The sequence below is a fragment of the Anoplophora glabripennis genome, unplaced genomic scaffold (assembly GCF_000390285.2).
Source record: "Anoplophora glabripennis isolate ALB-LARVAE unplaced genomic scaffold, Agla_2.0 scaffold508, whole genome shotgun sequence".
NCBI classification, from domain to species: domain Eukaryota; kingdom Metazoa; phylum Arthropoda; class Insecta; order Coleoptera; family Cerambycidae; genus Anoplophora; species Anoplophora glabripennis.
The window spans coordinates 340,042-359,930 of record NW_019417487.1 but is presented as its reverse complement, the minus strand read 5'-3'; the positions used below and the strand labels follow the sequence as shown (position 1 = coordinate 359,930).

Genomic DNA, 19,889 nt, shown 5'->3' with positions numbered 1-19,889 from the left:
TAATTAACACTACCTACGATTCATTCCTTTTTTTTTTAATTTACAATCTTAAAATCAGCGATACTGAAATTTGTTCAAATATGTATTTTGTAACATTTGTAATACAAATAAAATTATTTTTTATATTGATATTAAAGAACGTTTGCAGAAAAACTTGTTAGGAAGAAAACTTTAATAGGCAAAGGTAAATGTAAAGTATATTACAAAAATTAATAAAAATTTTCCGATTTGACCAACTTGCTAAAGGTGCAAGGATATTCAAAAGCAGTAAAAACTAATAAAAAACAATAAAACTTTCTGATTTGATATGCAAAAGCCCTCCCCAAAGAACGCCCATGTACTATCTATTAATAATGTCTCTATTAATATTTGTGTAAATGTATTAGTTTTTTATATAACCAATTTTTTGTAATAAATAATATTGATGTATTCTTGGCATCTCACGTATGCTTATGGACGCACTGGTATATTTAAAAAAGAAAGTCGATTATTTGCAGCCCAGCATGTCCTTTTTTTAAATTTTATTCAGCGTGTTTGCAATGTTGCATTCTTGTATGCATTAAAAGGATATAAACCAGCACATATCTTAAAAGTACCGCTCTTGCAAAATTGCACATCCGTTTCTTGTTCTTTAAATGGGCATATTGGCTGCTATTGGTTGTCGGACAACTTGTTTTGAAAACAAAATTCATTTTTTAAATAGGTCAGATCGGTTAGATCACTTAAAAGGTATTCTTTTCCTCATCTTCTACCTTGTGTTAAAAAGAAACAAAGCTCCCAGTGCAGCGAAAGAACATAAGATGAGGTTACAGGAAAATGACAAGTGACCAGTAAAATATATGGGTGTGTTAACATTTCCTAATTATTAATTGCTTTACCATATTTGTGTATTTTTCCCACGGGAATCGGGTGAGTATTCTCAAAAAGTCATATATGCCTTCAGATTAAGTGTTAAGCATTCTCAACTTGGAGAAAAAAGCCAGTGCAGAAATTCCACAGTAAATGGCGGAATTATTTGTTTTCAGTTTCCTACTTTACTTTTCTTTTTGGTACGAGGAATCTTTAAAATGTCGCCGACACCTATGCCAGGGTAAGCATGAAACTGCTATATTCGTATCATGGTATCGTTCACTGTCATGCTTACAGTTAATCGTAGCTTATATTCTAGGTCCCTTATATTCTTTCTGTAACTCACACTGGCCTTCTTTAAATGCCCTTATTATTTGCTAATTATTACTTCATATTAACTTTGTAGAACATCATAGTCTAGGTGGAATAGCTTCTACCAGTTCTATAATATATCGATAAGCTCGTTTTTATTCGTCTTCTTTTTACTTGTAGACTTTGCTGGAAAACCCATTTAAATCTGCTGCTATGAAAAATATTGTTACACTAAAATACAAGTTATGATAATTAGATTAATTTTATACAAATTATTTAATGTTTAATCACGTTATCTTCAGGAAGAGGAAGTTGGGATGTGGGTTAATTTTAGAATATTAATAAATCAATCAGTTTTGTACTTCATGTTGAAGTTATTTAATCTGAAGTTACAATGCCAGAAGACTTTAACAAAAAAATGACTCGAAATATGCAGGTACTTTTGATTGATTTTATTTTTTTTTAAATTAATGTCTACCGTATTTCTTTTTGTAAAAAAAAATGCAAAGAAACTTAATCGTTATAAAGAATGATTTAATATTATAATTGAGGAATTTTGTAAATTTTTTTGTCAAACTAGATAATCTTAAAATGTGGATATTAACTGATTTGATTCATTTATTTGTTATATGTACTTTTTTACTATTCACCCTGTAAGTGATTCAGTTGACACATAAAACTTATTAATATACACAATATTTATGTAAACTGAATTCATTTTGGCAGTAAAAATGGCCAAAACTGCGAAAAACATACCAAACTATTGGGAGGTACATAAACAACGAATGATTAAACATCTGTTTACAGTATTCACTAAAACGTTTACACTAGACTACCCTAGCTAATAACCATTTAACAATGTAATAATAGTAACACACCCAGTTTGCTTCAGGTACTGTGATCTCAATACATGGAGATAACAGTGATAAAGGTGTTTGCTTTATTGATAAGTACGATCTGAGTAATTCTATTCCCAGTCATACGACTATTTAGTTTTATGAGATTATTTATACATATTTCACTGTGTCGCCAAACAAATAATAAGCACGAGTCATAGTTGAAATTGCTGTGTTCAGTTAGGTAAAGGTTTAAACCATGAATATGCGTGGACTTAAAGATAAGTCTCCCGTAATTCCAGAAATCGGGAAAATCACCCAGAGCACTCTGCTCCAAAGACGTGCACAGTCCAAGGAGGAGCTAAATATGTCTTATTATAAGTATGACGAGTATGATAACGTGCCTCTGCAATTGAGCCCCGTTAAGAAGCCTCCGTTAGAGTTATTTTCTATAACTACAATCACAAGGTACACGTAGAGCTCTAATCATTAGAACTACAATTGTATAACTGGGCTATCCATTCATTTCGGTGTTGTAATAATCACTAATCGGCGAAAAGCTCGTAGCAAGGACCGTCTGCTTATTTGACAAATTTTTTTACAGTTTGACTGCCAACATGTCTCGTGACAATATGATTTGTTCGAAGTGTGGAGAAGGATTTGAGCCTCAGGAGAAAATCGTCAATTCCACTGGTCAGTTATGGCATCAACAATGTTTTGTGTAAGTGTTATTTATTTCGAGAATTTCTATAAGAAATTTTGATGTGCCTTGAACTTGTTCAAGATTTTTTATACTTTCATTGAGGCACCAAACACGTGATATGAAACATTTAAAAAAATATATATAAATAATCAAATAATAACATATGTATTAGATAAACCAAATGGCCCTTCAGCCAAATGAATCGTATTTTTATTTATTTCAGTTGCGCCCAGTGCTTCCGTCAGTTCCGTGATGGGGTATTCTACGAATTTGACGGTCGTAAATACTGCGAGCACGACTTCCATGTGCTCTTCGCCCCTTGCTGCAACAAATGTGGCGAGTTCATCATCGGACGTGTCATCAAAGCGATGAACGCCAGCTGGCACCCACGCTGTTTCCGATGTGAGGAGTGCAGTGTGGAATTGGCAGACACGGGTTTTATTAAGAATGGAGGGAGAGCACTTTGCCACGAGTGCAATGCCAAGGTGAAAGCGAGAGGATTGGGGAAATACGTTTGTCACAAGTGCCAGTAAGTACTAATTATCAATAATAATATTTGTAAAGTGGCTTTTTTGTTCAATTAAAAAAAATAATTGGTCTACGATAAGTATTAAGAAAATTAATAATTCTGTTGCAAGAGAAACCTCGACTTTAACTAGAATTTGTTGATAAAATTATTGCGGTTTTTTTGTGTGATTGATAATTCTTCTTGTGCTTGTTGCCAACAATTTTTGTTGCGGTCCTTATTGGGAATAAGGAATAGCACTACCAGTATCTAAAACGTAGTGGCACACTACAACAAAGACGTAGCACATGATAAACCTATTTGGTTACCTATTACTACAGAGTTACAACTTGTCCTTAGTGCGATGATCGATGACCAGCCATTGAAGTTCCGCGGCGAGGTGTACCACCCTTACCATTTCAACTGCACCGCTTGCGGCGTCGAACTCGACAGCAATGCTAGGGAGGTCAGGAACCGCTCCGGCTACGCCAAGAACGACATGAACGAGTTGTACTGTCTGCGTTGCCACGACAAGATGGGAATACCCATCTGCGGGGCTTGCCGTCGACCCATCGAGGAGAGGGTGGTTACGGCTCTCGGTAAACACTGGCATGTTGAGGTAAAAATTGTAAACGGGGTATAGTTAGGTTGTTTGGTATTGATTTACTGAGTTTTGTAGCATTTTGCTTGTGCCAAATGCGAGAAACCGTTCTTCGGACACCGCCATTACGAGAAGAAAGGCTTGGCCTACTGCGAGACGCATTACCACCAATTGTTCGGGAATCTTTGTTTCGTTTGCAACCAGGTCATTTCTGGCGACGGTAAGTTGTTATTATAATTTGTGCCTTGTATTGAAGTAATACGTATCGAAATAGATTTTTTAAAATTTTTAAATTGGAGATTCAAAAATTGAGCCTATTAAGTGAATTTTTTTCAAAACTTCATTATTTTTGTAATATTTATTGATAAATTTTATTTTTTTTTGGAAAAATGCCATAACCTCGACATTGTTCTCGGAAAAAACGCTCCCATTTTTCTCTTCACAGGAGCATTTGTTGTTCCTGACTGCATTTTGTTCGTTAGTGGCAGTGAAAACAAACAGCTTTTGTTTGTTCCCACTACGAATGTTTTTATCAATTATTTCTCCCATTCAGTGTTTACCGCCTTGAACAAGGCTTGGTGCGTTCATCATTTCGCCTGTTCGATCTGCGACCAGAAAATGAACCAGAAGACCAAGTTTTACGAGTGCGATCTGAAACCGGTCTGCAAGAAGTGCTACGAGAAGTTCCCTGGCGAGTTCCGCAGACGTCTGAGGCGCCAGCACGAGGCCACACCCAAAAAGGCCGGTACACCCGTGTCTTCCTAAATTAGTGTGGGTTTTAGGGCCGACGGAGACGCAGATGTTCTTTAATGATGTCCCGACCACTTTTTTTACTTTAGATTTTTTCCTCGTACTATAGTTCGTTTCAGGTAACAAGAAGTATAGAAGTTAAAAGTTTTGGTACCGCTTCGTAGCGATAAATTCGTCGCCAAATTAAATATTAAGCGTAATAAAATAGTTTCTATGTATTTTCTTTGGTGATTTGTATCTTATTTCTCTGAAACAGACTATATGTTTAAAATATCACTGCCTTTATTGATTCTAAAATTAGATGTTAGTACTTTTTAATCGCTTGCTTTCTTAATATTTTAGCTTCCACTAGATAAATATTTTTATAGATCATTCATGTTTATTCGTCGTAGACTAATTTTTTAATTCGATGTAATATCAGTGGGGCAAGAAACACAATTTTGGAGGAAAAGGATAGAAAATGCCTCTATTTATGGTGTTAAAGTTTTCCATTTTGCTTTATCGGAACTTCATTTTTGCTCCACTCGCTAGAAAGACATTCGCTTGCTTTTTTTATAGGGCGCAACTAAATTACTTGGATAAACTTTGATGATGGATTCTACGTAACAAATTATTATCGGAAAAAAATCCTGCAAACTTATCCTGAAAATACATTTTCATTCAAAACATCAAATTTTTTTTTAACGAGGAATAGTTATTAAAATATTAGACCAAAGCTCGCATTTCATTTAGACGGTCTAAAAAAATTTCAACATTTGGTGTTCAGACCAAGCTTTTCATAACTGCATTAAACGTTTCCCTGACCTACTTTGTGAGGGAAGAGTAATAAAATATTCTTTGCGATTTCCCTTTTACACTAATTAAATGAAAAAAATTGCTTAAAATGTGGCAAATAAATAATTATAACGTCATTTAATGAAACGGTCTTGTTCAACTGGAGATTATGATTGTAAAAGCCGTGGAAAATCACATGCACAGAAGAAATCGACCCTTACAGCTGCCATACTGGATATTTTTATTACATAACCTCACTTTTAGTTTCAGTGTGTGGTTTTTAGATGTTTAACAATCTTGATTATTTTTCATAAATACGAACCAAAGTGAGTACCACTCGATCAATTTCGTATATACGATATTTTTTTTTGTTCATTAAAGTTTGACCAGGCCTTTAGTTCACCTTCTGCACATAGAAAGAGCTAATTAGACAAACTTTTGAAAGATGTATATAATTTTACACTTTGTACTCGCCTGTAACATAAGCCCTAGTAATAATAGAATAACTTAATACTTTCTCCACTCCGATCGTTTTACGATAAAATATGAACCCAAGACGGCAGAAATTCCTTTCGCGATACCGAGATAACCCGAACCTACGAGGTTCGGTGAGGTTTCATAGGTCTCAACTTTAAATTTAGCTTATATATCGTACTTTACTTACCCGTATAGTTTCCTTCTCGTTGATTTATCTCCTTATGTAAACCTTACCGTCACGGCGAGGTTTAAAGAATTGTGTGTAGTACAATCATTAAGTTTTATAAGTTTTAGTTTCTTCAAGGAAACGAAGTAATATCTATATAAAATGCTTTAGGGAGTAGTTAAGAGAGCCACGATGATAATAATCGCAGTAAATATTGTGGTAGAACAGTGCCTTAATTCTATTTTAGTGTATTTATAATTCAGTGTTTTTTAATTGTATCGTAAGCAGCAGAATTGACGATTGTCGTAGTTTAAAATAGAAATGTGAACTCAAAATTTGTATGCAAGTCCTCGTTATTTATTTTAAAATAACTAATTTTTTTCCTTTTTATTTTTTGCGTGAATTTGTAATGAACATCGTTATATCTTGTGAGTTTGTTCGATCAATTGTATTCCTCATTCTGATGTTTATGTGAATTTTAATTTTTTTTTATATAACTACAACAAATAATTAGCAAAAATATTCTAATCATTATGTGATTTAATAAATATTAATGTATATTAATAAATTATTTGATCCAATGTCATGCTGTTTCCATAAAATATTCGTAAACGAGTGTAAACAAATAGAAAATGTCATAGTTATTTTTTTTTTGCTCGTTGGTGAGTGATCACATACTTTGGGAATTTTTACATTTTTTGACAAAATTGTTTGTAGGGTTATACGGAACACTCAATATATCCCCCACATGTTTGAATGACCATCTCCAATCTCAGTCTGAAAAGTTTACGGGCCCGCTTTACAGCATGGTTCATATCGGCGATTGTCACTTTAATAGTGGCTTTCAATGACACGACGTTTGGATCTCTGGACTTTGTGACCCTTTCAACCATTAGGCCAACCAATAGAAATTTTTTGGCACAGTTAAATATTACAGCAAATTTCATGTATTACCATTTGAAAAGTACTTGGTAAATAAAAACCAAAGTGATTTCCCCAGCAGTCGTAAACAATTTTTTTAAACAAAAAAAACTACAAAAAAATGTCATTTTTGGCTTTTTTATAATACAGATCTCGAAAAATAATGATGGAATCATCTTACTCACAATATAGTCCAGTATACAACGGTAAAAATAGGGTATTACCTCCGAATTCTTGACACACGCACCGATTTTCATGAAAATTGGTGAGTAAACTCATTTCACCCTCTTTTACAAAAGTTACATATCCTTAATGTGTGCTTATTGTTTTTAGGGGGTTGAAAACTACCCCTTCTTGCAAAAAACGTAAAAACCATAGATTTAAGTGTAATGTCAATAGAATAAGCATTCTTTTATGTTTTGATTTGAATAATAATTTTTTATTTGTAGCAACATTTCAACCCTTTATGTAAAAAAAAAAAATTAGTTTTCGCGACTCTGAAATGTTTTGACGGAGCGATAGCGAAGAATTGAATATTTTTTACTGTTTATGAAATAATACATGATTTATTGCAACATTTCAACCCTTAAAAACCACCCTTATTGCAGAAAATAAAGCAAACAAATTTTTCACATCTTCATAGCATTTATAATGAATGAAAGACTCGTCACTGTTTATAATATTACTGATGATTCATTGCAACGTCATTAGTGAAAGGAAAAATAAAAATTATTTGTGTATTATACAATTATACTTTATCAAAAATTTACATATCTAAAGAACTATCATCACTGTCGACTTCCTCTGTTTGGTCCGTGGAGGACAATTTTGGCAACTGTTCCCAGAACATGTTCCGCATGTCGCATTACAATAATGTCCAAATTTGTGGCAACTGCAAGTCGCACCGCATCCTTTTTTGCAATTGCAAAATATCATTTTTAAAAGTTCTTCGGGTGCAGGCTGGTTGAACATTTTGATAGGCTGGAGAGAATTTTCATTTTTAATCCATCCCCAATCAGTTGGATTAATGCTATCATTACCAAGCCACACCTGAGTTTGTAAAAAAACTCTCTTAATGTGTTGGTCCAGAGCATCAACTGTGGTGACAAGAGATGACAGATTCACAGCCGTTTTCTTGTTAGTAGCCTTAACGAAGGACTCGAACCACAAGTGCTCCAGAACAAATGTAAACATTTACAGGATAAGATAATTTTCACTGAACAGTACAATTCGTTTTTTCACGATAACTATTAATTTTTAATATTCTTCATCGCTCCAAAAAGCAATTTGCAGGGAATTGCAAGAGCTACAAATCAACCTTTATAGTTGAAGGGTCTTGAACTTTTCGTTTTCGAAATTTTTAGGTTTTAAGGGCTCAAAGGTGGTCCTTGCACACAAATGTAAACTAAAAAACGTAATATCTCAGTTAATTTTTGCTTTACAGAAAAATTGAAAGAGCAAAAATATTATAAAAAAAAAGACCTTTAATTTTGAACTCTTGTATTTTCACGTATCTTGTTTAGTTTTTGTTATTTCGAAAAAAAGGAAATTTTTTCATTATTTAAAACTTTTTTAAATTTAACTGGTCAAACTTGCAGGGCCTATTATTAGTACCTAAATAAAGTCAACTGTACATGGATTACGCTTAGTTTCTATTTTTATGGTTCAGCCATAGATTTTATTGTTGATTTTTTCTCCCAAAATATGAGATGACCATTTTATTTTCATCACAAGTCCGCGAGTTTTTAAGCAACGAATTTTTTTCAAAAAGTATTTTAAAGGTCTATCCAAGCACTTTAAAAGAGGTTATATTCATTTTCTTCGAAAAATTAGTTCTTTCACCATTATTTTATGGTAAAAGGTTCAATTTTACTTTCTGAAAAATAAACAATCACTTTTAGAGAGTGATAACTCGGTTATTATTACATCTACGGTAAATCAACAAAGAATGAATCGATTCGTTATTTCAAAAGCTTTATTTTTGCTTTATATGGGTTTTTCGATAAAACGCAAGGTTTTCGAGTTATTTATCAAAAATGGTTAAAAACATGCACTTTTTAGATGAAAAATCAACATTTTCAATCGCAAATAACTCGAAAAATATTAATTTTTGGAAAAAACGTTAGTTTTGCTTAGAATTCATCCCTCTATTGATTTTGCGATTAAAATGGGTGCCTTCATTGCCACCCCCGAGAAGGGGTGGCATTCACACCCAGGGTGAAAGCACGCATTGACACTATGTAACTTTTGTTTCTTGAGCAATTTTCTACTTACTGTTAAAATTTCACGTCAATTGGTGCATGTGTCAAGAATTCTGACCTAAAAACCGTCATATACTGAGCTAATAGGACTTTTGTAGAGAATAAAATCTATGAAATGGTTTTTTGTGCGATCTGATCGGTTCATTTTTTTCAGAGAAAATCCAAAAAAAACCTTTAAAATAGACCTTTTTTCAAAAATTCATAACTATCAAATTTGAAGCTGGAAAAATTATTAATCTTTCACAATTGCATTATAAACAAATAGGATCTTTTTTTGCATAGAGTGGCGATTTATCAAAAATGGTTTGATTTAAGTTCTGAAAACGGCATCTGAAAGTAGATGACAAAATTTCCAATTTGTATAGCTCGGATTTTCGCCTGGGTGATGGGAAATATGCTAAAAATGTCCTTGAAAGTCGCCCGAACCGATTGAAAATATACTCGAACCAGTCGTTGTAGCGGTATTGGGGGGGGGGGAAGCGGGCTGTCATTTTCCGCAAGATTGCTTTTCCAGCTTCATATTTGACAGTTATGAATTTTTTAAAAAAAGGTCTTTAGAGTGTTTTCTGGATTTTCTCTGTAAAATATCAATCGGGACTCACAAAAAAACATTTTATCGGTTTTTTTATTCTCTACAAAAGTCCTAATGAGAGTAAGACGATTCTATCATTATTTTTCGAGGTATTATAAAAAAAAAATGTCGATTTTGCAGTTTTTATAATTTAAAAAAAATGTTCATTACTGCTGGGGAAATCACTTGGGTTTTTATTTACTAAGCATTTTTCAAAAGGAAATTTGCTAGAGCCTCTATTTTTGCTCTATTAGTTGGCCTACATGCTCCTTACATAGAATTTGAATGGATTTAAATATGGGCTGTTGGTAGGACATCCAGCACCAACTTTGCACCAGTTTAGTGCAGTTTCTGGCCATTAGACGACGGAATGAAAATTTTGAACTATTTAATGCAGCTTCATTGGTCAATCGACACCAGTGAGCGTTCCACTTCACTAAACGAAAAATTGCCCAAGCAATTTTTCGTTTAGTAAGTATAAATAAAGTATTTCTAATAGCATGAAAATTAAAAAAAATTAAAAGTATTCATCTAAAGGCGGTTACGTATGTATCTGGGGTCATTAAACACGCTATGAAAATCGATTTTTGTGCAAGTGCTTCCGTCGAGAAAAACAATCGAAGATCTGGAAAACTGGTTCAGTTGGAGAATGCAGTTTTGGCTTGGTTAGCACCGTTATAATCTACCCGAATTTTTCCAGATTTTTCCTAAAGCTTTTTGAGAAAACCCATGAAAATATTTAAACGCTGTTTTGTCTCAACCATTTTCTGTAATACAATAAAAAAAAAAACATGTACTTTAATTATTTATTGTGTCATCACAGGGAATGTAATATTTATACGCTACGTAAACCAACACCTACAATAAATTACACTTAATAAGAATTTACAACGAAAACAATACTTCCGACGAAGCGATATGTACATCCTATAAACTACTAAAATACTTCAAGTGTTGGTCGTACAAGGAAAATCTGTACGGTGTAAATATGGTGGGTGGCAAATTAGACAAATTACACGAAATGATGTTCTTTTTTATAGTTTTTACATCGAAACTTGGGACATTTACTATCCGTTGAAGAATTTAATTGTCTTTCTTCATTCTGGTGCTTGTCATACGGTAGATTATGGAGTCTCTGCCTGGGTCCATGTTCCCGATGGCTAGACAAATGGCGATGAGCGAGAACAACATGGCGATGCCGAACCAGAGGATAATGTTGAAGATTACGGGGTAGTCTTTGCTGTAGTAGCTGGCTAAGTTGTATTTTACCTTCTGCAATATAAGTTCAAAGTTTATAGTTTTCATTGGTCAAAGTTTTTCTATTCTATCAACCCAGAGAAAAATCACAATTATTTGGGTTTCGGTCGATGGGAACTTTAAAGTAAACTGTTTATAACTTGGGTCGCCGTACCGGTTTCCATGCCAAAACTGATTAAAAACCACAGCAATTTCGTACCTAGTTGAGCTCAAAACAAGGAATTTTTGAAGAATTGCTTTAAAACCATGAAACCAAACATATTTTTATTGAAATTAAAAGCCGTACATTTGATTTGGAAAATTAAATTGCTCTAATTTTTTTTAAAATTTTTGTACTTACATCAGTCTCTTCGTCTGCCTTAGCACTAATTTGTAAGATGCTCCTAGTCCTTCTGGTATGACTGGCATCGCTGGTAATGACATTTACAAGGGCTTTGTCATCATATGCTTTCACAAAAGCATCCTTCAATCTGAGAATGGCCTCATTCAGCAATTGCTTGGCTTCGGTAGTTTCCGTAGAATTCTCTCCATGCAAGTCAGAAAGAGGGTGGAGTGCCGACACCCTAAACCAGAAGACGTCGGGTACATGGTCTTGCTTGACAACACCTTGCTCAATCTATGGTAATAAAGAATAAAAACAAAACTTTATCGAGCTATGTAAATATTTAAAACGCACCTTTCGTGTGATCTCACGAAGCAAAGTTATTTCCTTCAAAAACTGCCGATCTTCATCAACGTCCAATTTTAAGGATTTGTGACTGACGTGCTTAGGGTTTTCACTCCTGATTTCCTCGAATATTGCATACTTCTTCACCTAAAATCAATGCAAGTTATTTCAGACTTGCTTATTACTCACAACAACTTACCTCGTCTAAACCGTTGGAAAGATCTATCCTAACCAAATTGGTGTTCTGTTCCGGGAACCGTTCAGAAATCCTCCTTTCCAAAGACTGATATATTTCAACTTCTTCCTCATCAGTTCTAAGGGGGTAGTGATGTCCAGTTTGTTGTCCGATATCAGCTACACCGTCCACACTTACCGTTACAATTGCCTCGGGAAGGTCAAAGGGATTTTCGATATACAGTCCCTGCCAGTTGGAGTAGTGCTCTGTTGAGAAGCCTAGTGCTGCAGAATACACTTCCTTGAGGGTGCTTTCCCTCACGTGATCGTGGCCTTTGAATGTAAGACTTTCTGGGCTGTGCAATACAGAGAACTCGCCAGCCCCATACGCTAAAGGCAAATAATAGAGTTAAAAATTTCTCCTAATTGCTGTTTCCTATGTCTCTGAAAAATTCTTACCTGACGATATAAAAAGAAGGCTGATCAATAACTCCAACATTTTGTGAAAACTCTCAATAATTCTAACCCGTGACAAACTACTACAAAATCATATGACATGCAGGGTTGCCAATGGCTAATCTGAATGTCAAAAAATGGGAGGGGACTCAGTGTTACCAATGCTAAAATAAGTTTTCCAGAAAAGGCCATTTTTCGAGATGTTAATTTTAAATGATGACGTCATCAAATCTTAGAACTAAATTCTAGTGTTAATTAAGGATAAACGTCCAAACACATTTATTTATACCTTCAATATTTTAACTGAATTTAATGAATTTACACTAATCTATATAATTAGATGCATATTATTATACTTACTTGTAGCAAAATTTAAACACTTTTCTATATGTTCTTAAACGAAGTAATTCAATATACCACTTCTTGTGTGTTTCCATAGCAGCAAACAGTCGATTTGACATTTATGTCATTATTTACATTTTAGAAATATATTTTAAGTTTTTAATTATGGCCGAAAGAGTTATACCATCTCCGAACACCCTAGTGAAGTACGAGAATCCTGTACTAGTGACGAAATATGAAATTAGATCGGGAGTAAGTACTTTATTCATACTTCCTTTACAAGTACAGAGGTACTTTGAACAAAACTTAATGTTATTTGTATTAAATTACTCAATTTTAAAACTGACTTATTTTTTACCAAGGATGAATCGAGGAAACCTACCATGACCGCCGATGCTAGGCGGGAAACCGAAGAGATTTTAAATACGATTTTACCACCCAGAGAATGGGAGGAGGAAGGCCAGATATGGAGGCAACAAGTGTCCACCACGCCAGCCACAAGGGTGGACGTGGTGAACCTCCAGGAGCAGTTGGACATGAGACTCCAACAAAGACAGGTATTTCCATCGATTCCAAAAACAAATTCCAAATTACATATTTCAGGCAAGGGAAACCGGTATCTGTCCCGTGAGGCGCGAGTTATACACGCAATGCTTCGATGAAATTATCCGACAGGTTACCATTAACTGTGCGGAGAGGGGACTTTTGCTTTTGAGGGTGAGAGATGAAATGAAAATGACCATCGAGGCGTTCCAGGCGTTATACTGCAGCAGTGTTGCTTTTGGTAAAATGAAATTATTTGATAAATTATAATAAATTACTTTTTTTTCGCCAGGAATGAGGAAAGCCTTACAGGCCGAGCAAGGCAGGTCGGACCTGTACCAGGAAGTTGAGATTTTGAAAAATCAGAAGTTGGAATTGGAACAACAGATCACCGACCTCAAGCAGAGGGCAGAACAGGCCGACAGAAGGGCGGCCGAGACTCGACTGGCCGAGGAAAGAAAGCACACGGAAGAAATAACGTTTTTGAAGAAGACGAACCAACAGCTTAAGGTAAAGATTGTTACATCACTGTTACCAAAATCTCCTCATTCATCTCCGTTATTTTAAAAAACAAAAGATTGACACTAACAGCTGAAAAAATATTACAAACTAATGCAAATCTCTCATGCAAATAAACACATAAATTCCTTAAATTGACCAAAAATCCCAATCATTCTTCCAATTTTGTCCCAAAATGGCAGTTTGGCCACCAAATATTTCCGTATTTAACTCACATCAAGTCTGTCAAAATTTAATCTTGGATTATTGTCAAAAGAACTGCTCAAAATTATTTGACATATTCACCGATAAGAAAAAAGCTGGCTCCGATAAAATAATAAAGCCTTGAATGATATTTAGGAAGTTTTTCTTTTAACCACATATCTCCATATTAAATTATATTAATATTGTTATTTTGCCCCGAAATGGCGGGTGACATTGGTACTTCATCAATCTAGAGACCTTAGATAAAATAAAAAAACTGCTGTAAGAGACAAATGAAGTTGGTCAAAAATTACCTTCTGGGATTAAAACCAGTTTGTTTCTTGTAGGAAGTGTGCTGTGATTTCTAATTATAGAATCTCGTGTTTTTAAATTTTATTATTTGTGTCAAGAGATCGAAATTTGGCAATAAGTTTTTCTCGAGAAACGTTTCTTAAGACATTTTGTCAGATCTCACATGAAAGATCCTCTTACAGCGAAAAAAAAATAATAATTCCAGGGCTTACTGGATTTTTGTTTTGCAAACAGATGTGAATCCTAGACGGGCAATTTTAGTTGCAACCTTTCCGTTTCCTGGGATTACCGTAACATATGACCCATTTCAAATAAAAACACCTTTGTGAAAAAGTATTTACTGACCGATTTGTTTTTTTTTTAAGATGGAGTGTAAGTCTAATCACATACGATATTTGAATTTTTTTTGGTATCAAAGCCTACTTTAAATTTTTTATGAGGTCAAATTTTATAAAAATCTAATCAAAATATCTTGAGAGGGCTCTACAGCAAATAGCCAACCAGCAATACATTTTTATAGATTTTATTACACAGTTTGTCTAAATATGAATTATTGCACTAGTAACAGACTTTCCCCTATTTTAACGCAGATTTTCTATAAAATGGACATAGTTTGAAACTCAAATTACTTTTTGGTGCAAAGAAATTTGTAATTTACGATGCCACTTGTTCAGAAGCGGCAAATTACAAATTTCCTTACAACAAAAAGTAATTTAAGTTTCAAATTAACTCCATTTTATAGAAAATCTGCGTTAGAATGGAGGAAAGTCTGTTATTTGTGTATTAATTCATATTTAGACAAATTGTGTAAAAATCGATAAAAATATATTGTGGTTGTCTATTATAAAAAAAATTTGGCATCAATCGGACTACAAATAAACTTTTTATAGTCATTTTGCATTACTTAAATACAAGGTTTTAGTGAAAAGAAAAGGTTAAAAAAGAAGTTCATTGATTACGACGGAATTTGGGAAAAATTTACATATTTCTAGAAATCAAAGGTAGCCTCTGTATAAATATGACTCTCATTCAACACTATATATCGTTCCAGTGAAAAAAAAAAACATCGTCATTTAAAGTGTTGTAGGTGTTGAAAAAAAAATGTAAGTTAATATCAGTTTCTTACATTTTTAGAGCCATCAATAGTTATTTTTTGTTTTTTAAAATCAGGTAAAAATGACGACTTGCGATGCTTTTTGCGAGGCACCCATATATGACGATTCTTACCGATGAGCACCAAGAAGTTTTTGTATTTGTTTTGTTTATAACTAAAATTTTTTTTTAGACCCAATTGGAAGGAATCATAGCGCCGAAGAAGTGACGAGGGTTTAGAAGGAAAAGGTGGCAGGAAACTTATCGTATTTATTTATTAAAATTTAAGTCTCTTTTCCAAAGCACTTCAGTGTACATATTGTCCTTATATAAAAAACCTGCGCAGCCACCGTCAATAACCATATTGTATTAAAATTAATTAAAAAAAAAATGGCGCCAGATTACATAAAACGAAAGCCTTGGAAAAAGTTATACATTATACACTTAGTTGAATGTAATAAAAATACATAAAATATGTAGAATACAATTAAATACTTTGTACATTATAACAATAATTTAGAACATATTTATAGACTATGTTTAAAAATATATAAAACCCATCCACCCTGGAGAAACAATCATGTGATGTCGCTTATTTAAAAAAATATATCCGTACGGCTAAAATGGCAACGGTCAGTGTTTTCCCTTCTTCGAACGTTTCCGTCGTTTCTTCTTGTTGTTTGTCGTGGCGTCGGAGGAGTCGAGCGTGCGCTCCTGGTCGGTGGTGGGAGTCGGGGGTTCCGAGACGCTCTCGTCGTCCTCCCCCTCGTCCTGCCTCGAAGTCGCGTCGTCACCGTTGAGGGAAACGTCTAGTTTGAGGTCGTCGGGTTTGGTCAGTTCCAGAGATACTATGTTTTCTTGGATTTGTTCCACCTAGGAATTACGATTTCGTCAGACTTTTACTTTACCTGGTAATGCGCTAACACAAGAGCGATCCAGAGAAAATTATATTCGAACTGTTTATTTTCTGGAAAATTTAATGATAAAAATAAATCGCAATTAATTTTCAACACAACAGTCTCAATCTTTCATGTATTACATTTCTGGATCGCTCTTTATACGGTACACAAGTGCTGTTGCATTCCAATACGACCTGAACGTGAAACATGTAAAACTTATCTACAACTTAAATTAAAAATAAAAGGCAGTCTCCTAAAAAAATCGAACACACCTAAAGCCGTTCTGTAAAACAAAAGCCAAAATGTAACATTGTCTTGACGGTGTACTGAAATGTGGGTCGTGTAACTCTTGTAAATGAAATAATTGTTAAAAAACAGACAGGCAAGGCACATCACATACGAATAAATATCCAAAGCCACCAAACAATATTATTTTTGCGTTTGACTGGAATTTTGTTTTAGTTTTTAAATTAATTTAATTTTTTCAAGCATTTTTTTTGAAATTATTATTTCAGCTAATCATTATGGTTTCAAAGCAAAGACATAAATGTGTCCTGGTTTATAGGGGTATAGAAGTATTGACATAATAAGTAAAAAATATCGACTCAAATATATTTTTTTAATAAATTCTATGTATGCACCAGCGTTGCTAATTTTTTTCGGGCAAAGCGGGATTCTTACGTCGAAAACGGGACATACTAAAAAAACCTATAAAATCAATAGTTTTGAACTACTTATCCTTTTATTTAAGTTTCAAATTAAGTTTACGTGACGACAGATAGCCAAAGTTGCCATAGAAAATATATTTTAATGAAAATACGTTCGAAAAGCGAGACTGAGCCTGTCCCGTGCGGGACGTTTAATTTTGGGCTAAAAATCGGGACGTCCCACCAAAATTGGGACATCTGGCAACGCTGATATGCACATTCTTGAAAATTGTAACCCCGAAAGTTACAAATCCCAAGCCTATTACAATTTTCTTTGGTGTCAATTTTTGAAAAATTGTATTAGAATTTTTTTAACAAGGGTATAATAACGCAACATTTTGCTTCTCACTACAGGAATCTGGAAAATGGTAAGAAATACGAAATAAAATAGCTTAAATGGGGGCAAAGTTGTGTAATCAGAGGACTAACATTATGCTTCTAAAAAATCAAGGCTAACATGATTAGTTTTCGAAATATTTGAAAAAAAAAACGAAATTTTGGAAATCTGTTTTTGTTTCATTTCAGCCTTGTTTGAGGTGATATTGAAAAAAGAAAAACACCCTCACGGCAACTTTTTGCCCTCTGAATGGCATAATCAATTTTTATATGTAACGTTTCGTCTCTCCAAGACCATCATCAACTTCATTTTTTTGAATACGACCCTGGAAATTTTATTACACTTTTTACAAGCCTTCATGACCTCCAATACTGTACTGCCTCAGACCGAACCAGATTCAGACGTTTTGTCTGGAAAAATTCATCTTCAGTGTATTCATTCCAAATTTATCAAAGTTTTTTATTGATAATTTGAAATAATTGAGTGGTAAACATAAAAAAAAATTCAATTTTTTTTTAAAAAGTTTTTTTATATTTTTTTTCGAAAACTACATCCAAAAACAAAGAAAATGAAAAAAAAGTTGTTTTTTTGGACGAACAGTGGGCCTTAAAAAAAGACATGCATCGCTTTTGAACTCAAATAAATCATTTTGATTTTGAAATTGTCATCAATTTGCATAGAATAATTTTTTTTCAAAAATAGTAATCGTCGAGAAATATTAGTTTTTTTAGAAAATTTAAAAGACAGTGAAAATAGACCCAGAAATTTTGATCCATTTTTTTTCAAAAAGTACATTTAAAACCAAAAATTTTGAAAAATAAAAACGTCCCGATAATTCACTTTTTGAAAAAGTTATGGTTCTTTTTTTTTAAAAAAAGCATTTTTTTCAAAAATTCATAACTTTATTAGTTGGGTGAAAAAATTTGAAAAAAATCTCAGAGGTTTTCAATGGGGTAGAAAACAATAAAAAAGTTTCAGCCAAATCGAAAGAGGTCAGGGTTAAAAGTGGTCGATTTGGCATGGAATGCCTCATATGTAAAATGAAAAATATTAACAGTTTCTGATATATTTGCACCAATAAACACGTAGCAAGCTCCGGATTTACAATTTCAAGGAAGTTTCTCTCATTTATTTTGTTGCTTATTANACGGTGTACTGAAATGTGGGTCGTGTAACTGTTGTAAATGAAATAATTGTTAAAAAACAGACAGGCAAGGCACATCACATACGAATAAATATCCAAAGCCACCAAACAATATTATTTTTGCGTTTGACTGGAATTTTGTTTTAGTTTTTAAATTAATTTACTATTTTCAAGCATTTTTTTAAATTATTATTTCAGCTAATCCTTATGTTTTCAAAGCAAAGACATATAATGTGTCCTAGTTTATAGGGATATAAAGGTATTGACATAATAAATTTAAAAAATTGATTCAAATATATGCACATTCTTGAAAATTGTAACCCCGAAAATTACAAATCCCAAGCCTATTACAATTTTCTTTGGTGTCAATTTTTGAAAAATTGTATTAACATTTTTTTAATCAAAGGTATAATAACACATTATATACAGGTTGTTACAAATTCGCTTCTCACTATTAGCTTAATTGGGGTCAAAGTTGCGTAATCAGGGGACTAACAATATGTCCCTGAAAAATCAAGGTAACTTGATTGTAGCTAATCGTTTTCGAAATATTTGAAAAAAACTGAAATTTTGGAAATCCGTTTTTGTTTCATTTCAGCCTTGTTTGAGGTGATAGTTGAAAAAAGAGAAACACTTTCTCATGGCAACTTTTTGCCTTCTGAATGGCATAATCAATTTTTATATGTAAACGTTTCGTCTTTCCAGGACCCTCATCAACTTCATTTTTTTAAATACAACCCTGGAAATTTTATTACACTTTTTGCAAGCCTTCATGACCTCCAATACTGTACTGCCTCAGCCCGAACCAGATTCAGACGTTTTGTCTTGAAAAATTCATTTTCAGTGTATTCACTCCAAAATTAAAAAAAAAAAAATATTTAGATTTCTATGTTTATTGAATTAACGTACACTGTAAGAGTTGTTAGACCCCCTGAAATCCATCTAGTCTTTTAAACTATTACCACTATTATTATTATTCTTTTTTCAATATCACCTCAAACAAGGCTGGATTTCGGTTTTTTCAAATATTTCAAAAACTAATACCTACCGTGATTTTTTAGATTTATATTTTAGATGTTGGTCCCCTTATTACGCAACTTTGCCCCCATTTAAGCTAGTTTGTATCTCTTACCATTTTCGAGATCCCTGTAGTGAAAAGTGAATTTGTAACAGCCTGTATATGGGTCATTCCACGCCAAATCGACCACTTTTAATCCTGGCCCCTTTCGATTTGGCTGAAACTTTTTTATTGTTTTCTATCCCATTGAAAACCTCTTGAGAATTTTTTCAAATTTTTTCACCCAACTTAAAAAATGTTATGAATTTTTGAAAAAAATAGCTTTTTTTTTAAATAACTAACTTTTTTAAAAATTGAGTTATCGGGACGAGTTTTTTCAAAATTTTTGTTTTTAAATGTACTTTTTAAAATAAAATAGATCATAATCATCTGGACCTATCTTCATTGGTTTTTTTCAATTTTCGAAAAAACAAAAAATTTTTATAAATCCTCAAATTTTTTCAGTGGTTTTTT

General features: G+C 33.3%; 4 protein-coding genes across 8 annotated transcripts in view; 2 read left to right on the top strand and 2 right to left on the bottom strand.

Annotated features, from left to right (window-relative positions):
- The first annotated feature begins 51 nt into the window (after positions 1–51).
- LOC108911809 (LIM and senescent cell antigen-like-containing domain protein 1) lies at positions 52–6,542 on the top strand. 5 transcript variants are annotated; one of them, XM_018716838.2, is made up of 7 exons: positions 52–909; positions 1,026–1,090; positions 2,602–2,718; positions 2,924–3,229; positions 3,566–3,824; positions 3,885–4,026; positions 4,360–6,542. In XM_018716838.2, exons 2-7 carry the CDS (start codon positions 1,068–1,070, stop codon positions 4,569–4,571), a joined length of 1,059 nt encoding a protein of 352 aa, XP_018572354.1. In that variant the 5' UTR covers positions 52–909; positions 1,026–1,067; the 3' UTR covers positions 4,572–6,542. The 5 variants fall into 5 exon arrangements, with proteins under 5 accessions (XP_018572354.1, XP_023312118.1, XP_018572355.1 ...); XM_023456350.1 differs by lacking the exon at positions 1,026–1,090 and having other exon boundaries at positions 52–843; XM_018716839.2 differs by lacking the exon at positions 1,026–1,090.
- Positions 6,543–10,518: 3,976 nt separating this feature from the next.
- LOC108911795 (renin receptor) lies at positions 10,519–12,396 on the bottom strand. The gene is made up of 5 exons (XM_018716817.1): positions 12,284–12,396; positions 11,850–12,214; positions 11,660–11,797; positions 11,324–11,599; positions 10,519–10,998 (listed from the first exon to the last, which is right to left on the bottom strand). Exons 1-5 carry the CDS (start codon positions 12,321–12,323, stop codon positions 10,810–10,812), a joined length of 1,008 nt encoding a protein of 335 aa, XP_018572333.1. The 5' UTR covers positions 12,324–12,396; the 3' UTR covers positions 10,519–10,809.
- A 333-nt stretch (positions 12,397–12,729) lies between these two features.
- LOC108911808 (33 kDa inner dynein arm light chain, axonemal) lies at positions 12,730–15,533 on the top strand. Its single transcript, XM_018716836.1, has 5 exons — positions 12,730–12,874; positions 12,985–13,179; positions 13,226–13,406; positions 13,458–13,675; positions 15,465–15,533. Exons 1-5 carry the CDS (start codon positions 12,788–12,790, stop codon positions 15,498–15,500), a joined length of 717 nt encoding a protein of 238 aa, XP_018572352.1. The 5' UTR covers positions 12,730–12,787; the 3' UTR covers positions 15,501–15,533.
- The window catches only part of LOC108911806 (protein lap4), a 212,075-nt gene continuing 207,712 nt past the window's right edge, over positions 15,527–19,889 (bottom strand). Inside the window, exon 22 of the mRNA XM_023456349.1 lies at positions 15,527–16,144. Coding sequence (XP_023312117.1) covers positions 15,905–16,144 — 240 coding nt within the window. The 3' untranslated portion in view covers positions 15,527–15,904. The remainder of the gene's footprint in view (positions 16,145–19,889) is intronic.